The sequence below is a fragment of the Rhamphochromis sp. 'chilingali' genome (assembly GCF_963969265.1).
Source record: "Rhamphochromis sp. 'chilingali' genome assembly, chromosome: 2".
NCBI lineage: Eukaryota > Metazoa > Chordata > Actinopteri > Cichliformes > Cichlidae > Rhamphochromis > Rhamphochromis sp. 'chilingali'.
In genome coordinates this window covers 4087826-4112884 of record NC_137930.1, presented here as the reverse complement: position 1 = coordinate 4112884, position 25059 = coordinate 4087826, and the positions used below count along the sequence as shown (strand labels likewise).

The following is a 25059-nucleotide window of genomic DNA, read 5'->3' as shown; positions in this document are numbered from 1 at the left end:
AGTAATTCAATGATAACGAGTTACTTTTTGTTCTGCAGACGTGTTCAGGGGTTCGTCACAAACAAACCTTTGTCATTCACTGGGTAGTAGTAGAATTTTCCAGGAGTGTTTTCTACAGCCAGGCGGTACCACAGCGGGAAGTGATCGATGGTGAACAGATTATCTTTATCAGCTGGAGTCAGGAACTTCCTGCAAAGTGAGCAATCATCCTCAGATAACATTTTACTTTGAAATTCACTCCTAGGCTCATTGACTGAACTGGTCAGTGTGCAACTGGAAGCTCTAATTTTACTATTTATTTCTAATCATCTTCTGTTTCAAACACAAACCTGTTCTTCGTGCTACTGATGAACATTTTTTTACTTCACTCACTTCAAAGAACTCACAAAGGTTACACACTCTGATAGTCCACAGCAGGAAGCAGCTATAACAACAATTCTTAAACCAGCTGGAGTGTATCAGCTGGGATCGTGCTCTGAAGTGTGACATTATTATTTTTAAAGAAAGAAGGAGGGAGGGAGAAGATATGGTTCCAGCAGTTAGTGTTATAACATAATTTTCTTTATGCTAATAGTACAGATGAATTGTCTAGCTAATAATGAGCACAAACAGTGTTGAAAAGCTGCAGCTAGGAGAGCAACACAAAAGGTGCTGTTCTGAAAGCAGAAAGTATTTCGCCACATAAACCTGAACTCTTTGCAGAAGCACGTAAGATATATTTGCTGTCAGGTCCAGACCACCTGTTGGAGTTACACTGTAACTGTGTCACGTGAGTAAATGTGCACATTGCCAGTCATTTTTTTATTATTTATACCATGTAAAAGGTAAATGGACTGGTTTTTATATTGGATTTTTCTTCTCTATATGAGCACTCAAAGATTTACACAACTTGCCTCATTCATCCATTGCACAAGCACTAGAGCAGACAGGAATCGAACCACCAACCTTATGACCTGCTAGGTTTTAATCAGGTGACTGAATGCTCCCTTAGTTACACTACAACAGGTCTGGGCTTCTAGATTTTTCTTCTTCAGTCCCCTTTTCCACTTACACCTCTCTGTATTTAATCATTAGTTGTTATTAATCTCTGTCTCTCTTCCACAGCATGTCTTTTGTTCCGTCTTTCTCCCCTCACCCCTAACCGGTCACAGCAGATGGCCCCTCCCCTCCCTGAGCCTGGTTTTGCTGCAGGTTTCTTCCTGTTAAAAGGGAGTTTTTCCTTCCCACTGTGGCCAAAGCACTTGTTCATAGGGGTCATATGACTGTTTGGGTTTTCTCTGCATTATTGTAGGGTCTCCCTTACCATATAAAGCACCTTGAGGAAACTGTTGTTGTGATTTGGTGCTGTGTAAATAAAATTGAATTGAATGGAATTTAATTATAATGGCTTGAGTTAAACAGATTCTACATCTTATATGCATTTGGTCTCAACCTAAACTACACAGTGAGATATTTCTGTCTTTTCAGCTTAATTTACTTACATTCACATAAACAGTGACACTTATCTGCAGAGTCTGCATAAATGATTAGCATGTTGAACGCATAAAATCTGCCCATAACATGGGAATACCTACAGCCCCACATCTACACCTTTCGAAGTAACACCAAATGAAAAAATCTAAACAACACAAGTAATTTTTCAGTTGGCGCTCTTACTTAAATATTCTATGATTTTGTGAGGCATGTCAGATTTCTAATTTTGCCTCAGGATATCAGTGGATCTCATCTCATCTGCTGTTTTTATGTACCTGCCATTCACCACTCTGGTTTGTCCCCACAAATGAGAAAATCCTGTATAACCAACCATTTGCTTCAGCTTCACAATCCACTGTGATTCAAAAATATCTTTATCGAAAGGATCATTTATTCCTACTGCCATTCGATGATCTACACCAGAAGCCAATCATCCTACATCTCTCTTTATCAGCCCACTTCTCCATATACAGCAAATAAACAGCAGCATTTGTATTCAATTTAAGTAGGTCCCTTTAGAAATAAAGCATGAAAAGATTCAATACATGACATTTCTTCATGGCCTCACACCTCTAGTAAAACCACACGGTGAAACAGATAACAGATAATCCCAAATCTCTAGCTTCAGTTCACACACTATGAAGGGCTTTCCTGGCCTGCCCCACTTGTATCTCAAATCTGGTGGTAAATAATGTTTGGTGTTCTTCTACACATCACATAGGTCAGCTGTTCCACACAGATTTCAGGTTTATCCGGGAGAATAGTTTGTAGTAACGCAGCTCACCTCTAGATAAATCCAGTGCTCCACCTGAGGGGCAGTCCTCAGGACCTCACACAGCAGTTTTTATTTAACGAGTTCATCCTCACAGAAAACCAAACTGATTCTTCTTCAGCTTCCTCTCATGTATCTGAACTGCTGCACTGTTTTCAGAGAGAAGCACGAGTCAAACCTACACTGGAATATTTTTGTTATAATCACTCCCTCAACAATCTGAGTCCCTCAATAATCTGAGTCCCTCACTGCGTTGTGCTAATTATTGAAATGAACGACTGCATCTTCGTATATGAATGAGCATGCATCAGGCTTCCGTTTGTCGTGGGCTATCAGTTCCAAAACTGCCCCTGAGCCTCTTTGGTAAACCTAACAGCAGCTTTTTGACACCAGGAGAAGGTTTGATGACGTAGATGTTAATAATCTGGTCCACTCAATTTATCTTTATTGACTTTCTTGCATGAAATATTCTTAATGTCACAACTGAATTTTAATAGATTTAAATAATTAATAGCAAATATTGGAAATGTGGAGACGTTGGCTGTTTCTCAAAAGGCACCGATGCAGCACACCTGCAGAAAAGCAATATCACCTTGAAGATGTTATAATGCTTTGTTTTGTTTTTATTTCTTTTACTTTTGTTTCTCTTGTTGGAGATAACTGTGATCATTACAGAGCTTGTAAAAAAGGCTCTCATTAACCTTACAGTTATTATCATTCGAGTTATTGTAGATAAAGTCGATCAATATATGTTCTAATAAACTGTGCACACGTACAGGTTAATGATAGCAGCTGTGCAGTGAGATGAGCTATACGACCAATTTAAAATGAGTGATGGCACAGGAGGTTAGATGCAGGTTTGAGTACAGCTATAAAGCATCCGAATGAGCCACAAGTGCGTGCTCAGGCCACTGTAACACTGCAGATGCAAGATAAGTTTGAACTGTAATACAAACATGGCTGCTTAAAACAGGAAAATCGCTGGAATATCTGCATGAACAGAACCATGCAGACAGAAGGAAAGAGTCCACATAGTGGCCTAAGAGTAAAAGACACTGATAATGTGAGTGTTCAGGATATTAGTTTCATTTCTGCTGTCTGAGTTAGGATAAAAGTGCTCTAAAAACCTAAAAACGTCCCACTGTGGAAAAGGAGAGAAATATACAGTTATAACCTGCATGGGAACATCTGAAGCTGTGGACTGCAGCACTGCGGTAACATAATCAGTGTTTATGAAGATCAGGCCCTGCCTGAACACAGAGCTTGACTGATTGTCTAATCCTTTAATATTACGCAGAAGATTGCATCAGCTAAGAAAACACTTCCTGTATATTTAACTGCTGCAGGTTCTGGCTCCTCCTAGCAGTGTGTATGTGTGTGTGTGTGTGTGTGTGTGTGTGTGTGTGTGTGTGTGTGTGTGTGTGTGTGTGTGTGTATGGGCTCAAAATGTGGTCATAAATATTTTGTACTTGTAAAAAAGATTTGTATGTGTAAAAAAGATTTGTGTGTGCGTAAAAAAGATTTGTATGTGTAAAAAGAATTTGTGTGTGCGTAAAAAAGATTTGTATGTGTAAAAAAGATTTGTGTGTGCGTAAAAAAGATTTGTATGTGTAAAAAGAATTTGTGTGTGCGTAAAAAAGATTTGTATGTGTAAAAAAGATTTGTGTGTGCGTAAAAAAGATTTGTATGTGTAAAAAAGATTTGTGTGTGGACTTAGAAAAAAAACCCCTGCAAGTTACAAGTACGGATTTTTGACCCTATTTTTCTACCCTTCATCTGATTGGTCAATGTCATGTCAATCACACATGTAACAATCCAATCAGAGAACAGATGGGTTTGGCTGTCAGAGGGGCGCTTTTTTGAACTGCAGGTCCTTGAAGGGTGATACCGTTTGAAGCTGGAGGATCGCTATATAAATATCCGATAGCAGCTAGGTCCCCTAACTTTCAGTAGCTGTTGAAAGGAAAAAGTTGTGGTATATCAGTGGTTAGAAATAACATTATTACTTTAGGATTAGTTTAACACAAAGTCAGGGCTGACCCAGGACCATTACTGTGAGTCACAGTGCGCAGCATAAAAGTCCTTTCACATCGGATGCAGGATACGCTGCTAATGCTAACTAAAAGCAAAGGATCCAGAATTTGTTACGCTGGCTGCTGGGCTCTGTGGGTTTTTGCAGCTGCTCTACCTGTACTAGATGCACCTGCTCCTTGTCTTTTCTATCTCTGACTTTATGTCCTCTACAAGAGTTTGTTTTTTTTGCTAGTTCTTCAAATGTTCAATAAAAACATGTATGCTAATTCATAACGAAGAAAGCTTTGTAATGAAGACTGTCATTTCCAAAACACTGCCCGCCCCCACCCCGCGGTCCGCAGCGCTGTTGAAAAGGCTGTGGAAGTCCCTGTATTAAACACGTAGACCTGTGACATAAAAATCACCAAACTCGGACAAACACAGACTGTTTTCCTTCGTGGTGATGAATGAAAACGCTGGGTTGGCATGTAAAAGGGCATTTATTCCCTTCAAAGACCTGCAGTTCAAAAAAAGCGCCCCTCGACAGCCAAACCCATCTGTTCTCTGATTGGATTGTTACATTTGTGATTGACATGACATTGACCAATCAGATGAAGGGAAGAAAAATAGGGTCAAAAATCCATACTTGTAACTTGCAGGGTTTTTTTTTCTAAGTCCACACACAAATCTTTTTTACGCACACACAAATCTTTTTTACACATACAAATCTTTTTTACACATACAAATCTTTTTTACGCACACACAAATCTTTTTTACACATACAAATCTTTTTTACACATACAAATCTTTTTTACGCACACGCAAATTCTTTTTACACATACAAATCTTTTTTACGCACACACAAATCTTTTTTACACATACAAATCTTTTTTACGCACACACAAATCTTTTTTACACATACAAATCTTTTTTACAAGTACAAAATATTTATGACCACATTTTGAGCCCATATTGTGTGTGTGTGTGTGTGTGTGTGTGTGTGTGTGTGTGTGTGTTTGATGGTGACACGGGTCACATCCACCTCTTTCCTCTCTTCACCCCTATCTGCACCCAACAATCAGCCAGCATCAAGTTTCCTGTTTAAACTGCGAGTTTGGAGGAAATAGACTGAGTGGAAATCAGAACTAGAGTTTGTAGATGCTGGTATCAGGCTTCTATATAGCTGTGAGCCACTTGTAAATATTCTGTAAATAGCAAATTAAACCAGTGATCATACACTGTAAATAAGAGCACTTAGTGTCAGGTTAGCGGGAGTGAGAAGTCCTATTTGCTGAACACGTTTTTCTCATATTCTTGGTCACAGAAATCTCAATATTTGGCGTTTTCCTTTCTGGTAGGGCAAATGGGGAGACATTAGTATTCTGTTCATGATTTTGGGAACGGCTCATCTCTGCAGCAAATAATCTGTTGCTCAAAACTCCTGGGAGCAGGAAAAGTAGGGAATCTGTGTTTAGGTAAACCCTATGCTTTAGTGATGAAATGGCTCTTAGAGCCGAGGCGGTAGTTACACTCAGTAGCTCAGGAACAGAGCGGGAGGGAGAGAGAGAGAAAGAGAGCCAGGGACGACAACGCCACATTAGAAAGGTATAGTAATCATCCACAACTATTTTCAGTTGCTGATGATAAAGGATTCAGAAAGTTTATTCATGCAGGTCCATATGACAGAGAATGTGCATCTTCTTTTAGTTTTCATATTATAATTTATATTTAATTGTGTTGTGGTTTGCAGTGTTTTGTGTTGTTTCACTTTAAATTTGTAAAAGGAAAAAGCTGAAAATTTAAATAGTTAAAAGTTGAAATGTGAATAGTTGGTTTTTGTATTATATGATTTATTTATTACATTTTATGTGGAGTGAATAAATAAAAGTATATTTATGGTGGCCCCTACAGACAAAGCACGTACAAAACACAACAGAAGTGCTCCAGGATGCAGGCGCAGTGTTGAGCTTTTGTTACCTAGTGGCTACACAAGCCAGGAAGCACCAACGACCGGATTTGGTGTGTGGTAGTAACAGGTAAATGAACTTTTTTTTAAAATTATTTGAATATATATGAGTGATTGTGTATAAATACACAAACAATACAAATATGCTTTCAATTGTGTAATTTAAGTGATCTAGGTAGCTCTGTTTTGGAAGTTCAGTTCATGCTAGATGTGTTTTGGAGTTTGGACGTGCTTTGTCTCTAAGGGCCACCGCATATATTTATACATAAACATATATAAATAAAACCACTTGTTTTTACGTTAGTAATTCCTTTTGTGCATAATTTTATATTATTGTTAATAATAAATTAATTAAAGCAACAAAATAACCTGGAGAGCCGGTTCGGAGCCGAAAGAGCCGGCTCTCTAAAAATAGCCGTAAATCCCATCACTACTATGCTTGCACATTACATAACTGAGTTGCTGCCATTAAAAAATAAAGTAAATTGCCATCATGTTTTCCAGTATTCAGGTATTTCTTGTGTTTCTGTTCATTTTGGGTCTTACTTTGCCACTCTGGTCTCCACTCCTGCATATCTCACAACCCTCATCAGGCCGGATCGAGTACCGAGGAAAGCCGTCTCAACCCCTGGCTCCACCCTGCATACAAACAACAGTAACACAAGATTAAAAGGGAAATCAGCTCTTTATCAGGAGCAAAAATCGGACAAACGTCACACGTTCCAAGAAAAGCCCCAAAAGTTTTTACAAGTAAAACACCTCAATTGATCTTCCAGATATTTTTGGTTTTATCTGTTTAGGTTTTAGGACATCTCATAACCAATAAAACGTCAGGGCATGTCATGTCTCCTGCCTGACCTGTCGTTCAGCATCAGGGTGTTCCAGTAGGCCTCAAGCGGAGCTGTGACCACGGCGTCGAACAGCGTCTGCGACAGCAGCACCTCGTCACCTGGTTAATGGGAAAGCTTCAGTTGAATGAAAGCAGATTCAAGGTCAACCTGGACCAGAGCTTCTAACTGAACACAGAAAAGGGGAACAAACTAAAGCTTGAGTGTCAAAAACCTACACTCGAGGTCAGGCTCCTTCCCCAGCAGGTAGCGGATGGCGGCCTGCAGCTGTGAGTACTTTCGGTGAGCAGGGTCGATGTCTGTCTCACAGTAAGTCCTGAGGAAACCAGATCTATTAAACCAGGTTCACAGAACCTCCGTATTCTGCAGGACGTTTGACAGGGTTTCAGGCCAATAACATTAATATATTTGTAGGCTGTCTGATCAGTGTCAGTGTCAGAACAGATAAATGAAATGGCTGAAAACGTTTGTCTTAAATCATCATCAAGGACGGTTTTTACCACTCAGAGGCGATGGTGAGATCTGGTGAGGTCAGATCATGCAGCCCTGAGAAGCAAGGTAGAAAAAGTTTAGTCGGTTCAAATGAAAACACAGAAGTTTACTTCACGTTAGTTTAAGAAATGTGTTGCAGAGCATGTAGTTAACAGGCTCCACACAGCACACGATTTCAAGTCTGTGCTGAGGGCAGTTGTGGGAAACCTCACCTTCTTCCACAGATACATTTCCCATAAACATGAGCTTCCCGTGACCTTTGGTCAGTGCCATGCCGAAGCTGCGGAGACAGGTGGGGAGACGGTGACACTAATTTGATTTCTGCACCGTACAGTGTGCCCTGCTGCCCTCTAGAGGCCTCCTGGATGAAGCTCAAACATTACAGGACATATTTTCTGTACTAATATACAATAAAAAACTTTTTGATCCATCCCTCTGTATTTTTGATTATCTCTTCTTTTCTTTAAAGACCATAAGCACATACTACAGGCTTGTGAGATGAATTTCTGCTGCTATCTTCTACAGGGGATCCGACTTTGACCATTCCTTCGTAAAAGCTGGAGTTGTGCGCCCTTCATTAATGTTCCAGTAGAATAAAATCCAAAATTAAGCAGCAGGGAATAACATTCGACCTAAATTTGATGTTGTGTAAATTATGTGATATATTATAAGTTTTCCTTCTTTTACCCTGACTAAACATTAAGTCAGGATGCATGAACAGCGTATAGCTAGACCTTACAGGCTTTCACAGCTGACTGACAAGTTTGACTGAAAATTCAGCGAGTGATGATGTCACTGTGCTACGCGTGAACAACCAGAAGAACAAACTGTCAGACAGGGCACGAGAGGACTGATGGACAAAGCACAAAGCACTGCGCGTTTACCTGAAAGGCGTGTTGTCAATGTTGGTGTAGAAATATTCGTTGGTGAGGTACAGCGGCCTTTTCTGTGGCACAAAGAATCATTTTATCAGTGATGCTGCAGTTTATCGGCACATTTAATAAGCAAACTCTACGATCGACTGACTGAGACATCAGTATTACCCCTTTATCCACCGACGCTCTGATGTTCAGGCTGAGAGTGCCCGTCTCTCCTTTCACCATGGCCGTCCTCAGCTGAAAGTAGAGAAAGGAGTTTAAAATAAACTCTGAGATATATTTTAAATGTTTTTCTGCCTAAAGAAAAAAAAGACAGTGATGCTACTGAACCACTTTAGAAATTCTCTCATGCAGAGAGAAATCAGGGATTACTAAACGCGAGGGGATTTAATAATAATAATAGTAATAATAATACATCCATCCATCCATCTTCATCCGCTTTATCCGAGGCCGGGTCGTGGGGGCAGCAGCCTAAGCAAAGACGCCCAGACCTCCCTCTCCCCAGCCACCTCCTCCAGCTTATCCGGGGGAACACCAAGGCGTTCCCAGGCCAGCCGAGAGATATAATCTCTCCAGCGTGTCCTGGGTCTGCCCCGGGGCCTCCTCCCGGTGGGACATGCCTGGAACACCTCACCCAGGAGGCGCCCAGGGGGCATCCTTGTCAGATGCCCGAACCACCTCAATAAAATGTATTATTATTATTTAATAATAATACATTTTATTTAAAAATAGCGCCTTTCAGAGCTCCCAAGGACACTGTACAACAAATACAAAATAATAAGAGTAACAGATAAAAGTTAAAAGCGTGCAGAGGTTTAAACATAAGCAATTTTAAACAGGTGAGTTTTGAGGCTGGACTTAAAAAGAGGTCAGGGGGTGAGGAATTCCAGAGTCGAGGGGCAGAGCAACTAAAAGCCCCGCCCCCCACTGTAATCAGACGAGTGGAAGGAACAGAGAGAGAAAGAGAAGATCTGAGGCAGGATGGGAAGTTCATCTGTACTAGATCAGAGAGGTATTGAATTACAGTAATCAATTCGAGAGATAATGAGATTATGGACGAGAATGGCAGTGGCATGAGGAGTGAGGAAAGGGGGGAGGCGATTGATGTTACGGAGCTGAAAATATGCTGCACGTGTGACATTATTGATGTTTCCCTTTTCCTGCTTTTGGAACTTTTGACATTCACATGATGATATCCGAACAAACCCATCAATAATTGTGTCCTGAAATAATCTGTTTGTGTTTACCAGCTCGTCTGTGTCCTCCCACTCCACCTCTGACAGATCCACACTGTTATAGTTTGGCTTCGGCTTCAGTTTCTTTCCGTCTTTGTACTGCAGGACAGAAGAGGCACTGTTACTGAGTGTGTGTGTGTGTGTGTGTGTAATACTGTACAACCCTTCTCATAAATATTTGATACCGTTCCCTCTTAATGCACCCTTCAGGAGATTTGCTAAACTTTTATTACTTTAAATTTAGCTCAAGTAAATCAGAGCAGCTGCCACGGAGCCCGTGAGCTAAATGTGTCTTCCAAAGTGGCCTTGAAACACAGCTCACCAGAGGTCGAAGGTCGGGGTGAGACAGGATGTAGCCGTTGTTGTTGATGAGGAAGGCGTAGCCGTGAGCTCCCAGCTGAGAGGAGAGCAGAAAATATTTAAAGCGTTTATTTTGGAAATAAAATAAAGCAGAAACAGAGTAAACCGCCCAGAGCTCACCATGTATCGGGGTGCCAGCTTCATCACCTCCATCAGCGGGATGTCGGAGCCGACCACACCGAGCAGGATGCCATGGGACAGCTGGAGACAGACGCACAGTCAAAACTCAGAGTTATAATCAAGCACCAGCCTTTTGGTTTGTGCTTCTTTCAGACACATTCAGCCCACTTTGATCTTCAGTGGCGTGTCCCAGTGAAACTTCCTTTTCTGTCACTGTAAAGTTTAACTACACTTTTAATGCCTGTGCAATTTCAATATAACAAAAGATATGCATTTTCAACAGCAGGCTATTTCTGCAGCAGTGTTTAGTGTTCAAAAGTACAAAATAGTTGCTCTCTTTCACATTTTCCAAAGCAAAGCAGAATTTAAAATGTCATAGTAAACGTACGGCATGACAAGTCATCTGAACTATTTATCGATTTATTTCTGTTTTCATTGACTGTACAGACGTGCTGCTCTTCATCGTCAGGCTGATGTGTATCAGAGCTGACACTGACCGTCTCCTTCTTCTTGCTGAAGACCGGCATGGCCACTGAGGTCATGAGCAGCAGACTCTGAGCCTTGGTGGTGAAAAGCTGAGAGACGGGAGAACATTGGGCACAAAGTGTGATTATCTGAAGTACAGAGACAAACACTCAATATAATGAACAACAAATCTGTAACAGGTGCACACAGTATTACTGTCCACATTACACAACGTGTCGCTGGATAGACTCTGACAGACGGGACCGTACAGGTTTTACATTTTTGTTTTTATATAGTATGTTGGCATTTTGGGTCATTTCTTAATTTTAAAGGTGTTTTGCAGACAATGTTATTTGTCGGTGCGTTGATTTCACATTATGTGCACATCTGAGCTTGAACTCCAGGTGGTGGTGTGGTCCTGATGCGGACCTGCCATGATGATATGAGCACTACAATCAGTTTGAGAACACTTCAGGGAGGCCTCCAGCAACTTTCAGGAAACTGAGAAAAAGCCACCTTTTTAAAAGTCAACCCATATATCTATTTATTTGAATGTGGGAATATGGGATGGATGAATGGATGATCTTCTACATGAACAAAATAAAGATAAAAGAATCTAAAAAGTCTAATTTTCTGAAGCTCAGAGCTGATAAGACAGAGGTTCTAGTTTCTGTACCAGAAAATATGCCCGTTCTGATCTAGAATAATCTAGGCCTTTGCCCTCAACTGTTCCTGTCAGTGTACCTGATCTAAGACTTCGTGTTGATCAGTCCTTGTCCTTCGACACACAGAGTTCTCCAAATGCTGTTTTTTCCGACTCACTAAAATCATCAAGGAAAGGTGCTTGTTTGTGTTTTGTCTCTTCTTGTATAGACTTCTGTAACTCTCTTTTTCTGCACTCAGTAAGTCGACACCCTGGGTTGCCTGGACGCAATTTTAAAAATGCTAATTTACTACATCAAACAGACCGTCTCATACAACTCCACTTTGATGTTACTTCACAAGCTCCCTGTAGCACTTACAATGCTGTTTAAAATCCTCACCCTTACCTACAGAGCATTTCATGCTCAGGCATGGCAGCTAATGGCTATTTGAAAGGCTTCTCCTGTTGCACAGGAGGAAGAACATGGCCTAAAACCTGAGATCCAAACATGTCCATGCAGTTCTCAGATATCTTCACACAGGTGTGTTGTAGTATTTGTAAGCTGGGTTTCTGCAGCTCTGAACCATTGCAGCTTAAAAAGCTGAACTTTGTGCTGATCCTTTGGATCTTCTGATAAAAGAAATGCCAAAAATAAACTCCATGTTATATACTGATGGTAGAACCTGTAGGAGCTTCACACAAGTCCAACAGATGAAGAACTAACTATTAATCTAAAACTGCAACTTCTTTTTTTTTTTTTTTACCTCCTCTGTGTTTGGAAGCTGTTGGGGTGATGGAGATGAAGGCCCAGAGGATCATGGGATAATGGGTTCATGGAGACGAGGAGAAAAAACACACATGACAATAATGACATTGTTCTGATTTAAATGAGCCCTTCACAACAGATTTAAATAGAATGGTAGTGTATACTGTAAATATGTTTAATGGCTTCTTTAAGCCCTTTGATTGGCCAGGCAGGCTCACCACAGTGTCCATGTAGGCCTCTGTCCAGATGATATCGTGGTCATGGTTGATGACCATTGGCCGACTGAGCACGTGCAGGTACTCCATGACGTTCTCCTGCACATCTGCCAGTGTGGAGATGTGTGTGTAATAACCTGAAAAAACACATGTGAGCATATTAGTGTCTGCATGAAGAAAAAGCAGGAAAGTATCACACACAGGACCGACCTTTGTTGTTGCAGGCGATCCACTTGGTGTTTTGAGCAAAGGTCATCTCTCTGCCAATCAGGTAGGTGAAGACTCGCACCTGAACACAGTGGCACACCTGTTTATGTCCGTGTTTGCCAGTTTACAAAGTTACCTGCTAATGTTTTTGTGCAGGCAACTGTAGTTAAACACAGGAAGTTGGGTTTAGAGCACCTCATTCTTACTCAGTTTGAGTAAGAATGAGGTGATAAGACAAAGGAGTTGATAGTGGACTTCCGGAGGTGCAGAGAAGTACACACCCCCATCACCATCAGCGGCGCTGCTGTGGAGAGAGTGAGCAGCTTCCGGTTCCTTGGTGTACATCTGGCTGAGGATCTTACGTGGTCAGTACACACAAACAAAACAGTGAAGAAGGCGCAGCAGCGCCTCTTCTTTCTCAGGAGACTGAAAAGATTCGGCATGAGCCCCCGCATCCTCAGGACCTTCTATCACTGTGCCATTGAGAGCATCCTCACTGGATGCATCACCACCTGGTATGGCAACAGCACCGCCTACAACTGTAAAGCTCTCCAGCGAGTAGTGCGGTGCTCTGAACGGATAATTGGAGGTGAGCTTCCCTCCCTCCAAGACATCTACAGGAAGCGGTGCCTGAGGAAAGCGGGGAGGATCATCAAGGACTCCAGTCACCCCAGCCATAAACTGTTCAGACTGCTTCCATCAGGAAGGAGGTTCTGCAGCATCCGGTCCCGTACCAGCAGACTGAGAGACAGCTTTTTCCATCAGGCCATCAGACTGCTGAACACGTCATAGACACCTCAGCTTCACTACTGGAACTTCAACATTATGCACTCCATACTGTACAGTAACGCCACTGTTTTGCACATGTCTCACTCTGTATATTTTATTTTATATATTTTATTTATTGTTTACTCTATTTAATTTGTAAAATATGTGTACACACACACACACACACACACACACACACACACACACACACACACACACACACACACACACACACACGTAGGAAAATATTTAGTATACACATCCAGAAATGCATATACTATTATATATTGTACATATATTTATTAGTTTCAGATGTAGCCATTCTTGTATTTTGCTTGTTTACATTATTGTATTTTGCACAACTCTGTTGCTTGTGAAGCTCGCACACAAGAATTTCACTCACATGTGCTGTACCAACGTACCTGCACATGTGATGTGACAATAAAAGTGATTTGATTTGATTTGATACTTTGACAATAAAGAGGTAATAATCAATAAATTACCAAAGTAATACACAAGTAATACGCTGATACAACAATTGTATATAGAACTGTCTAACAACAGACAAAATACATTCAAAGGTTACAGTATATAGAGACATTTAAGTGACGTCACTATAAAATATATTCATATATTTACATATTATTGTAACAGTAACTTTTTAAGAAACAAATATGGTGATATTAATGGTGTAATAATAGTAAGTAATGAGGTGAAACAGGCTATGATGTAGAGTTAATTCATTTCTAATATGGAAAAGCTCTCAGCTCGCGGTCCTCACCCTGCGCTCAGGCCAGTTGAACTCCTCAAAGACGGACTGAAAGTCCTCCATGGCGCCGTCTGTGATCAGCATGATGGCCTGGTTACACATGCTGCCCTGACCGTTCGCCCTCGCCTGCACACAAATGCACAACTTAGACACAGCAACAACTCCATCATCGATCTCTACTCTTTGAAAAGAGAATAAAAAAGCACTTTGTGATGCTAGATATCATTTTTTAGATTTAAGCCCCTTTTAAGCCAAGGAAACAGCAACTTTACTGTAAAGAAAATCTTTTTGAGTCTTCCCGCTCTCCAGGAAGCTTGTTGTGAACATTAAACCAGCTTAAAATTGTTTTAAACCATGAATATCCAAACAACAGTTTAACAAAGTATTGTACCCAACAGAGAAAACAATAAGTGCATTACAGTAGTCCAAACATCTTGTCATAAAAGCATGGACAAGATGTTCAAAAACATAAAAAAGATAAAGTAAACTCACTAAAAGCCTCAACCATTAAAAAACTAGTTTTAATAAGAGAATTTATCTCCTTATCTTAGATTCACAGTCCAGTTTGACACCACAGTTTTCTGCTGGGTCTGAACACCTCAGGTTACTCTCAGTGAAATAATTAAAAAACCAGCAGCAGCCAGCAGTGTTACTCAATGCACCAAAGGTAAAAATGTGAAAAATCCAAGGTGATTGTCAGAAGACTTGACCTCTGACCTTGACTTTGTCGAGGTCACTCAGAATTACTCGGCGGGGTGACAAAAATACCCCACGAGCCTTTGATGGTTGAGGGATAAAAAATGATGGGAATGTTTACTTTGATGTTCTTTAGAAACTCCACCTGTGGTTTAGGGGAGTTGATATTTTCATTGGTAGGTAAATGTAAGTGTTGTTAAAAAAAATGGTAGACACGGCCATGTTATTTAGAAATCAGGCCAAGATGGAGCAGATAAAATCAATATAAGTTAGGAGAGTGGTAAAAAGCGGGCTGAGCGGACACTAACCTCGTTCAGGATTTTGAAGGACTCCTTCATGGCATTCTTGATCTTTGCTTCGCCTTTGACATGCAGCTCCTCCACCAACACCTTAAAGTGCTGAGACAGGAAACGAGTACAAAGAGGCTTTGTATACAGACAGACATTCATTTTTATTGCCCAGATTCAAAGAAATTCTGATTTAATTTAATTTGAATATATGTGCCTCCCTTTATCCTGTCAGTCAACTACAACCAAGTTTCAATCATTTATTACTTAGGTGACTAATTTTGATCTTGTGTTTGAGGTAGTTTTGAAAAATACGGTACCTTCAGCCTTAACACTGAAACTCTCACAAGCACAGAGGCTCTCTAGCTCTAGCTTGACCTGCTGTGGTTTCTGATGCCACTTTAAGAATTAGGCTAAGAGGCTGATCTGATAATGACACTCGGGGTTTTCCTCTGTGTTTGCGTCTGTGTGATGGCTGCTAAGATGCCTCCTGGGCTCTTTAGGCTTCCATGAAGCAGATAATGGTCTCACCTCTCTGTTGTCCAAGTCGGCCTGGACCAGAGTTCCTCTGAAACACGGCTCCACGTAGCGAACGTAGTCTGTGTACTGCAGACAGGGAAAGAAACACAGACGAGGCAGGCTCATGAGCAAAAACAGGCAGTCAGTGGTTCCATTAACTAATCCAGTAATTGAACCTTTAATGTTTTAGTGATAAAGCTATGAATTCACAATGATGTTGATGTTACCCAGACTTAAAAAGTACTCACACCAGCACAACACATGCTTTTCATAATGAAACTGAGAAGTGATTACAGTTTTTAAGATGTGAGGGGTTTCCTGACCAGCCAGGTCTTAATCCAACATCAAATTAACGTGTTGGTTCCAACACGTTAATTTGATGATCTTATAGTTATTTGGTTATAACTTGTGACATTTCTATGTTAGGAGTTCTTCCTTGTTCTTGTTTAGTTCCTTTCCATTTCATTTGGATAGTGTTTGTCTCTGGTACTTTGTATGTAGTTTTCTGAGTACTGCATCTGAATCCTTTCAGGGCTTCAGGATATGCACGATATGAGAACTTATGAGCCTGTAGCGCTAATGAAGCAGGCATGTATTACCATCACTGTAAATACCATCTCTTTGCATAAATGTGATTTATTATCCAATAAGTCTTAAAAAGAAAGGAAATAATTATGGTTATTTTTTTAACTCTAGATACCAGTAAAAATAATTTAAATTGAAAAAATGTATGAAACTCCAAATTTATGCCACTTGTGAAACTTTTGGTCATGACTGTTGTTTTCCTGCCATTTTTCACTTAAACGCTGCTCAGAGTCACAACACTGTAATAGTTTTTAAGTAGATGTGCGCATGTCTCACAGCAATGACGTTGACAAAGTCGTTCTCTCCCAGTGTATCCAGAATGGTGTTGATGGTGTGTTTGGCAATGGTCATCTTCAGTCCCTTCATACTGCCGCTAATGTCCACCATGATGATGATGTCTTTGGGAGACGTGGCAGCCTGGATGTACCTGTACACAGGAAGTGGAGACAGCCAATGGCTGTTGGGATCAATAACATTGGTCCAAACTCCACAGAGTAGTGGAGCAGTGCCATTGACATTATACCTGTATACATATATTATATATTATTAGCATACACTCAGAAAAATGAAATTGGTTGGTTGTTACGTGTACAAGATTCAAACTTGTAATTTGAACTAAATAATTTCATGTTTCTATGGTGAACGTGATTAAATCATATAGCATCTGCATGAACTTCAGCAACTTAATTTGTTCTTGTTGAGATGACCTGATACGATCTAGTAAGAGTGGTTAGTTGTCTGGAATCACGAAATTCACAAGATCATATTAGAGGTCAAACTGCAGGAAAATCGCTGGAGTTTTAAGAGGCAGACAACTACACCCACACCACGTGTATGCTATTGCTATTTATTGTGGTTCAACCTGTCAAGGACAAAAACGTACAGAAAATTCTGCATCAAGCCTTGTAAACATATCTTTCCTACTTTTGTTAAGCCTGGAGTGACAGCTTGGAGGTGTGATGGTTACTGCTGTTGCCTCACAGCAAGAAGGGCCTGGGTTCAAATCCACAATCTGGCTGGTTTGCAGTGTGTAATTAGAGTTACGTTAATTGGTGATTCTAAATTATCCATGAATGTCAGTGCAAATGGTTGTTTGTCTCTATGAAATCATCAACCGCCATATTGGTTCATTAAGCAAGACTAATTGCCTTGATTACCAAAGTAGTTGTTCAAACAACAAGATTTCATTGTGTTCTCCTAAAGTTTTTAACTTGTGTCGAATGAATTAAAACAAATTTCACTTTAAATACTTCAATAAATCACTTCAAGTCAATGTAAGTATACTACGTTGATCCAACGTAATCTGATTACATTAAACCACCAAATGCCAAATGTGTTGGTTTGACATGGTCAAAAATGGGTTATTGTACTTGGTTAAATCACGTGGAAAAAGGTGCCACGATTAAATTGTGTTCATCCAACAACAGATTTTTTTGAGCGTACATTATCATTGCTATGCAGATGATACCTAGCTGTATCTATCCACCAAGCAAGATGACACACACCAGTTACTTAAACCACAAGAATGTCTTAAAGACAAAGGAGTGGCTGACCTCGAATTTCCTGCTTCTAAATTCAGACAAAATTGAAATGATTGTAGTCGGCCCATAAACCTTGGAGACATGATGTCTAACCCAATACTTACTCTGGATTACACTGGCCTCCAGTAACACTGTGAGGAATCTTAGAGTGTCCTTCAACATCCATTAAAACAATCTAACTGCAACAGTTCCAGCAGCCAAAGGTCAAATGTGAACAGGAGCATCAGGCAACCTTCGAGCCTGCAAAGTACAGCCAATATAGAAGAACCGAAAACTGCACTTCCCCTAATGGCCACTTTAAGCTGTCTGCAAAATGTCCAACTTAACTAATTATGATAACACATAACAATTAAAAGCTGAGCAGTAAATCATACTTTAAGCTGTCACTCTCAAACATGGACAGAGATATTAGAGGGAACCATGAACTGCAGATCTTCTCGTCTCTGGGAAAAACTGTGTGGATGCTCCTGGGCCAATTTTTGAAGAAGAAAAAAAGAAAGAAAGAAAAGAAAAGTGGCCTCATCATATAACTCACAGAAATCTGGTTCTCCTGTACTCCTTTACTTTGCAAAGGTGAATTTAAACCTTTAGACTGTGACTGTCCAGCACTGAACAGAATAAAATATATTTATGGTTAACAGATTGTTAGCTTCATACAGGGGAACTGGGGATTTGTGTAAAAATCTAATCTTTATAGTTTGGTGAATTCTAATCAACGTAAGGAGTTTGTTATTAATTTCTGGCAGAAATGTCTGATTTCCAGCGAACATTCTCAACAGGTTCTTTATGAGTTGCTTTTAGAAAATCCAGGAATTGCCCCTGCAGATAAAAACGTATCATCTATCATCACAAACTCAATCTGCATGTTTCACAGTCTCTCTCAATGTAAGTCCCTGCAGATGTATGGCAGCTCAGCTGCAGTAATGTGGAGCGATGAGGCATTCAGGGACATATGCAGTTCTCTGGTATTATTTAGAAATGCATGAGCAGTCACATATGGTGCCATGTGGGCTGCCGTGACCCGGCTAAGGAGCAGCTTATCGTCTTTTCCAGAGGATCAGTGTCTGGCTGGCCTCTGCTCAACCAATGCAAAGCCAGCGGAGTGGCCACTTAGACTGACTCAAATTCAGCCTCATGGAGGGATTGATTCCATTTTTGCATTGTACTAATTCCTGCTGTTATATAGATAAGTCTATACACAGTAGCACAGTTGGTACATCCCTGATAATGAGGTTTTACTCTTAAAGATGATGATTCTACAAGTGTTCAGAAATTTGGAAGCTTTTCTATCTCCCACTGGAAGAGTAAGCACCATGTTTGGCTGGTTTACGTTCAGGCAGAAGCATTTATGTCTTTAACTGAAGCAGCTTTATTTGTGTGGGGAGCTGAAGGCAGTGAGATATAATGAAGTCTTCTTCTTCTTGCATCTGTAAAAAGATTAAATTCACACTTTGACTGAGGTGCTTCCAGCCTCCCTCATTAGTGGATTCTGTGTTTCTCTTTCTCTGCTGCTGGTGAGTTGACACCTTTAAAATTAACATGCTAAACTTAGCAACCCAGCTGCCTCAGTGTTTGCCTGCAGGACATTTAAGTATTTAATATCATTCGAGTGAGACACAACCCTAATCAAGCAGGCTTCAGTGGGTCATCAAACCAAACAGCCAAGGTGAAATATAGCCCTTGTTATGCTTAAGCACATAACCTCAGAAATGATTATTTTACTGTTCCAAAAATAGCAGAGCCCCAGTGAGTAGTGTGACTCTGTCACTTCAAAGCCTCTCAGAGATAAAAAGCAGGAAAACCTGAGCCCATTAAGCTTTTGAGGTTCTCGGGTTCTGGAGTAATGTGTCCCCCACATGATTATCACCACTGAACTTTACCATTTACCATAAATACAAAAAAATTCAAATGAGCTGTACCTCAGAAGGCAAAGACAAATGATTGGTAGAACAAACTCACCAGTTTCTGTTCCTGCAGTCGAAGGCTACAACACCGTTGGAGTCTGGAGTCCATTTAATACCTGACCAAAAGACAAGGAGTCAGTTCACAGAGTGACACCTGTGATATCAATAAGAAAAAACGTACATGGATACAAGGATATAAGAAATATTGAAAGACAAACAGGGAAGTTTGTGTGGATTGTATGGAATTGTATTATATGATCATTCCAAAATGATGTCAAACTGTCTAATTTCACTTGTTTTATTTCAGTCAGGACCATAAAGGTCAAACAAAGACTGGTATTTCCACAGCAAGAGCCCAGAACAGAACAGAGGCACCATCAGTGGCAACAGATGCATGAAAAAGAGTAAATGATACCATAAGGATTATTTTGAATTGTGAAATAATGCAAAGCTACTCTATTAGAGCCAAAAATAAAATCATGGAGCTGGAAACGAGCAGGACACTTTATGGCTGAACTCACCAGGGTAGATCCTGAAGAAACCCGTGGAGCTGCCAAAGTACTGCCAGGTGAGTGTAGGATCCTTCTGGAAGTTACCGATGAAGACGTCGTTTAAAGCCTCTGTGTTGTAGATGGCATTGAGGATGTTAGGATCTGCACACAGAGGAAAAACATGCTGATTTAGAGCTTCCTTTTAAAGAGCCATGACCTATGTTGAGGGAGTCAGCCATGAAGCACCTCTGACCTTTGTTGTACACATTGGTGGGAACCTGGATGTTGCTCATCTGAGTGTTGACAGGCAGTTTATTAAAATGTTCATTCTCCTCGAGGGGAAATTCTCCACCCAGATCCACATAGTTCCCATCCTCATCCGCAGTGTTGATCATCATCGAATTGTAGTAATCAAACTGGGAGAGGCAGCAACAGGAAATTCAGTTTGTTTTGTTTTTCACACAGAAATCCTGATTTTCAGTTCATTCAGATTATTGAGGAGTTAGAATCTGGTCTAATGTGTTTTTGTGTTTTTGACCCCTCAGGGCCACCATAAGCATGCAGAGCTTGAAAACTGTCAGGTTTTTGGCAACAAAGGCTGAGAAAAAGTTTTTGATGTTGACAGTAGCTATAAAAACACGTTGCATCTCACATTTCCTTTTTAATAAGGTTTGACTGGATCAGGGCGCCTCTGCTGCTACGGGCTCATTAAGGTCCTAAACGTCCCATAATGCATGAGTGCCTCTTGTGTACTCTCTCACCAATACTGTATATCATTAAGCTTTTATCTTGTGGTTTTTCTTTCTGTCCTCTCTCTCCTTGTACAGGACCTTCCTGCATCCCTTCCTGTCAAAAATGAGTTTTTCCCCTCTTCTGTCACCAAGTGATGGTAATGGTATTGTTGGGTTATTATTTGGACCTTATGATATAAGGTGCTCTGGTATAACTTTTATTTAGTGTTGCTTAAATGAAGCTGAATTGACTTAGGACTTCTACCATGTACAACATCACAAACTCTATCATTAGGTGCTTGTGTTTGAATATACTGTTTAACCCTTTAAGACCTACCATAGAACCAAGTCCGCCAGAGCTTATATTATATTTTTACATGCTGTAGTGACATTTTTGGGAGCATTTCAAGTTGCTATACAGCAATACAACCATTACAGTCCAAATTTTAATAATATGTATGCATTAAGTGCATACTAATTACATAAATTGCAAAAAAAGTGCAATAAACTACAAAAAAAATTGAAAATCGTTTTTGTTTTTTTAACATATATTTCTAGTTAGAGAAATTTAAGAGGCTTAACCCTCAAAACTGCAAATACAAAAAAGTTGCACAAAATAGTTTCCCACCACAGGAAATTTATTTTAAGTGTCTTCATAGTTTTATTTTTGAAATACACCAATTTTTATATACTGCAGGAAAAACAAAAATAAATATTATAATGCAAATTATTAAAAAAAAACCCCACCAGTATAGGCTCATAAGGCCCTGATGGTAAAAACTACATTTCCGCAAAATGACGTCACTTCCGGTTTCGGGCAGGTCATGGCGGACATGCGATAGTTCGCGCTGATGGACGTAGGAAGTGTTACAAACAGCTGATCGGATCAGCAAAGCGTGTTTCTGGAATATTATGCTTTTGTTGCTGCAAGTGCTTTTTATGCAGTTTTTGCAAAGCTTTATGTGGAAGGAAACCGTGACCTAGGACAAGCTGATGGCATAAGATGTAAGTACAACTCATCCGGCTTCATATGCAAAAAAAATTTATTGCGCTAGCTTACATGGTTGCAGTGCTACTGGGATTTAAAAATAGTTACGCAAAAGGAGCGTGCCCACTCCGACCGGCTTTAAAGGGTTAAACATCTCTGGCTTCACAATATGAAAATGTGTACAGAACAAATTACATTTGTTTCATTCACATAAGTTTACGGCAGAATATCAGAAATACAAACCCACAGATGGAAGAATCCAGAAATACTTAACTTCCCTGATGCTTATTGTGCGTTTCTTTGCGACCCAGTTTCCTATAGGATCAGTGAAGTTTGACCTAATCTAATTTCAGGAGTCAGCTGAGGTTTAAACCTCCAATCTGCTCCGGCCTCACAGCCTGCTGTCAACTCTGATCCACGCACAGTCAGCTAATGATAGCATTCAGCTAAAGACAAGGAAAGTACAAATGCACCAAACACTGACACATGACAGACTTGGAGGTTTTATCGTCCATCAGCATTAATTTAAACATGCAGAATACAGAATACGTCCTGGGTGATTCCAAACTAGCCAGTGAATCAGTTATCATCAAAACCAAAGAGTTGCACTGACCTTTAATGTTGCATTGAATTCATGGTACAAATCTGAGTCTTCTGCAGATTCTGCTAACCTCTGGCACAAGAAAAAGAGGAGAGAAATAAAACGGAGACTAAAAGACTGCACTGCACATGCACAGAAAAGCAAACCAGCGAAAAATTATGAAATGTGCAAAATCTACATTTTAAAGGTTCATTAGCTACAATGAGCTAAGAAATTATTATTATTATTATTATTATTATTATTATTATTATTATTATTATTATTATTATTATTATACAGTCTCAAAAGAGTATAGAAAGAAAAGGACTTTGGTGAGCAGATTCTTTTCGTTTTTATTATCAATATTATCAGGACTCCTTAGAGCCACAACAATATGAGTTGTGGCTCCATGAGTTGTGGCACTTCCTTTAAGAAAAATTCAGATATGAATGGCTTTAAAGGAATATGCACAGCTGGATTTAGCTGCGTTGGGAAAAAGTGAATTAGTTACTGTAGCGCAGAGTTCAACACAAAGGAATTCATCAACAAAGGCAACATTTAAGCACCAAAATGATTTTTATCAAGGCTAGTGTCACAGTTCTGGGTCATTTTGACGCAGCTTTTTCTGTTTGTTATATTTTGGTGTTTTTCTAGATTATGATTTATGTTCTGATTCTTGAGTTGTGCTGGTTTGATTTTGTATTATATTTTCTGTCAAGTCTGTCTGTCTCTGTCAAGTCTGCGTCTTTGTAAATTGTTTCCTGTTTTATTTTGATAGTTCCAGTCCTATGTCAGCGTATTCAGTTAGCCCTAATTTCTCCCAGCTGTGTCTCCCTCCTGTTTTCCATTCTCTGATTACGCCACTGCGTATTTAAGCCCTGTGTTGGCCTTTGGTCTTTGTTGCGTCATACGGTCTACATGCTGTGTGTTTGTAGTGTTCCAGTGGTGCAATTCCTCTGTTCTGAGTTTTGTTTTGTTTTTGTGGGAGTTATTTATAAGGAGATTTTTCCAGCATTAAAGTTGTGTTTTCAGTTCCAGTCCCGTCTTTGAGAGTCCTGCATTTTGGGTCCTTTTTCCTTCCTGCCTGCCACACAGCCTATCATGACAGTTAGAAACAGAACATGATTTGAATGCATAAATAACAGAGGCTTTTTTAAAGCTCGGTTTTCTGAGCTTCCAGCTTGATGCACAGCCATGAAACATTCTTCCAGTTGAAATACATTTAGGACCATCACACATTTTTCCATAAGACCAGTCAGACCCAACTACTTCTACTTCAACTGCTCCAGCTGCACACTTTATACAAAGTGATCACAGTGATATTGTTCATGCCACAAAGAAAACTGTCTAACGGATCATTCTGCTGTATTTTGTTAGGCAGCAAACTAATGACACAAATTATAACAGCATGTACTAAAAAACACAATCTTGTAATGAAGATGCAAAAGCAGGAATCACATTATTTTAAAAATCATGGGTTCAAATTAGTTCGGTCTCCCAGGAATAGTCCTGAAAAACCTCCTTTTAATGATCCTCACCATCACCGACTTCATCTTACTTCCCAACATTCGTTCGATTTCATCAGAGTAGTCCTTCACCAGGTCTTGTCCATCCACCTCTACGATCTTAATGATTGGCTCCACATCCTTCAATTTCTGAGACAAAAACAAAGACAGAGTCAAGAACAGCAGAAGTTTTTTTTAAATATACAATAACAACACATATAACATATTTAATATTTATTTCAATGCACTTTACACATCATCCCCCATTCACCCACGCACTCACATTCCTACAAGCACTTTCTTCAACATCTAACTGCTTTTCTATCTAACATTTAAACTCATCCGCGCTTAGATGAATGCATTAGAGAGCACCTTGGAGCAGCCAAGGCTCTAACTCCTGAGCTGCAGCCACCAAAATATCCATACCGTTCTGGTAACAACAAAGAAAAGCATTGAATCTGTACATTAAATAAACATTAACTCTAGAAAGACAAACTTGCAGCGTGTCATCAGTTATTACGACATTTCAGGATATTCCCAACAAGGTCTGATGTCTTATCCTGTGTTTACAGTATAAATAAAATGCAGCTGCCTTTTTTATGAGATAATTCAGAGTAAATCAACTCCAGTGGAGGCGTCTCTCTCTCTCTCTCTCTCTCTCTCTCTCTCTCTCTCTCTCTCTCTCTCTCTCTCTCTCTCTCTCTCTCTCTCTCTCTCTCTGTATGTGTGTGTGCTTGCGTGTATTCTTATACTGAGGGGATATCTGAGGTTATTGGGTCACTTTCTTTGGATCAAGAAGCTCGAGGTGGATAAACCAGCTGAGTGTGCGGAGGGTCAGCCCAGTCTGGGTATTTACACTCTGAATCTCTTCATTAAGTCACTCCCTAATTCCAATTAGTTCAAGCTGCCCAAACTGAAGCAAATACACAAGCAGAGCCAAACATTGAGTCCAACCTCTGTGAAAATATTTTATCTCAGTCCTGCACACTTGCTGTACAGTATAATGAGCACAGAGCTCTATGGAGTCACAAAAAGGATTTCTCAGTGGTTGTTTTGCATCTTAGAGGAAGGGGCCTCAGTGGAAATGTAACCTAGTGTACCTTTGATTATGATGGGTTGCTGCAGAGTGACCCATCACTGAGAGGTCAATTCAATTTAATTTTATTTCTATAGCACCAAATCTCAACAACAATCATCTCAAAGCACTTTATATTGTGAGGTAAAGACCCTACAATAATACAG

General features: G+C 40.0%; 1 protein-coding gene across 1 annotated transcript in view; it reads right to left on the bottom strand.

Moving 5' to 3' along the window:
* LOC308387181 (voltage-dependent calcium channel subunit alpha-2/delta-4-like) overlaps positions 1-25059 on the bottom strand; it is an 83919-nt gene that overhangs the window by 44669 nt on the left and 14191 nt on the right. Inside the window, exons 3-26 of the mRNA XM_080867081.1 lie at positions 23851-23967; positions 22346-22405; positions 20267-20429; positions 20044-20175; positions 19578-19638; positions 16354-16504; positions 15505-15579; positions 14995-15084; positions 14003-14116; positions 12457-12535; positions 12250-12383; positions 12030-12047; positions 10655-10732; positions 10158-10238; positions 10000-10074; positions 9690-9776; positions 8608-8679; positions 8449-8510; positions 7777-7844; positions 7573-7618; positions 7291-7388; positions 7083-7173; positions 6771-6863; positions 68-189 (exon numbers count right to left, since the gene is read on the bottom strand). Of these exons, the coding sequence (XP_080723207.1) occupies positions 68-189; positions 6771-6863; positions 7083-7173; positions 7291-7388; positions 7573-7618; positions 7777-7844; positions 8449-8510; positions 8608-8679; positions 9690-9776; positions 10000-10074; positions 10158-10238; positions 10655-10732; positions 12030-12047; positions 12250-12383; positions 12457-12535; positions 14003-14116; positions 14995-15084; positions 15505-15579; positions 16354-16504; positions 19578-19638; positions 20044-20175; positions 20267-20429; positions 22346-22405; positions 23851-23967 (2167 nt within the window). The remainder of the gene's footprint in view (positions 1-67; positions 190-6770; positions 6864-7082; positions 7174-7290; positions 7389-7572; positions 7619-7776; positions 7845-8448; positions 8511-8607; positions 8680-9689; positions 9777-9999; positions 10075-10157; positions 10239-10654; positions 10733-12029; positions 12048-12249; positions 12384-12456; positions 12536-14002; positions 14117-14994; positions 15085-15504; positions 15580-16353; positions 16505-19577; positions 19639-20043; positions 20176-20266; positions 20430-22345; positions 22406-23850; positions 23968-25059) is intronic.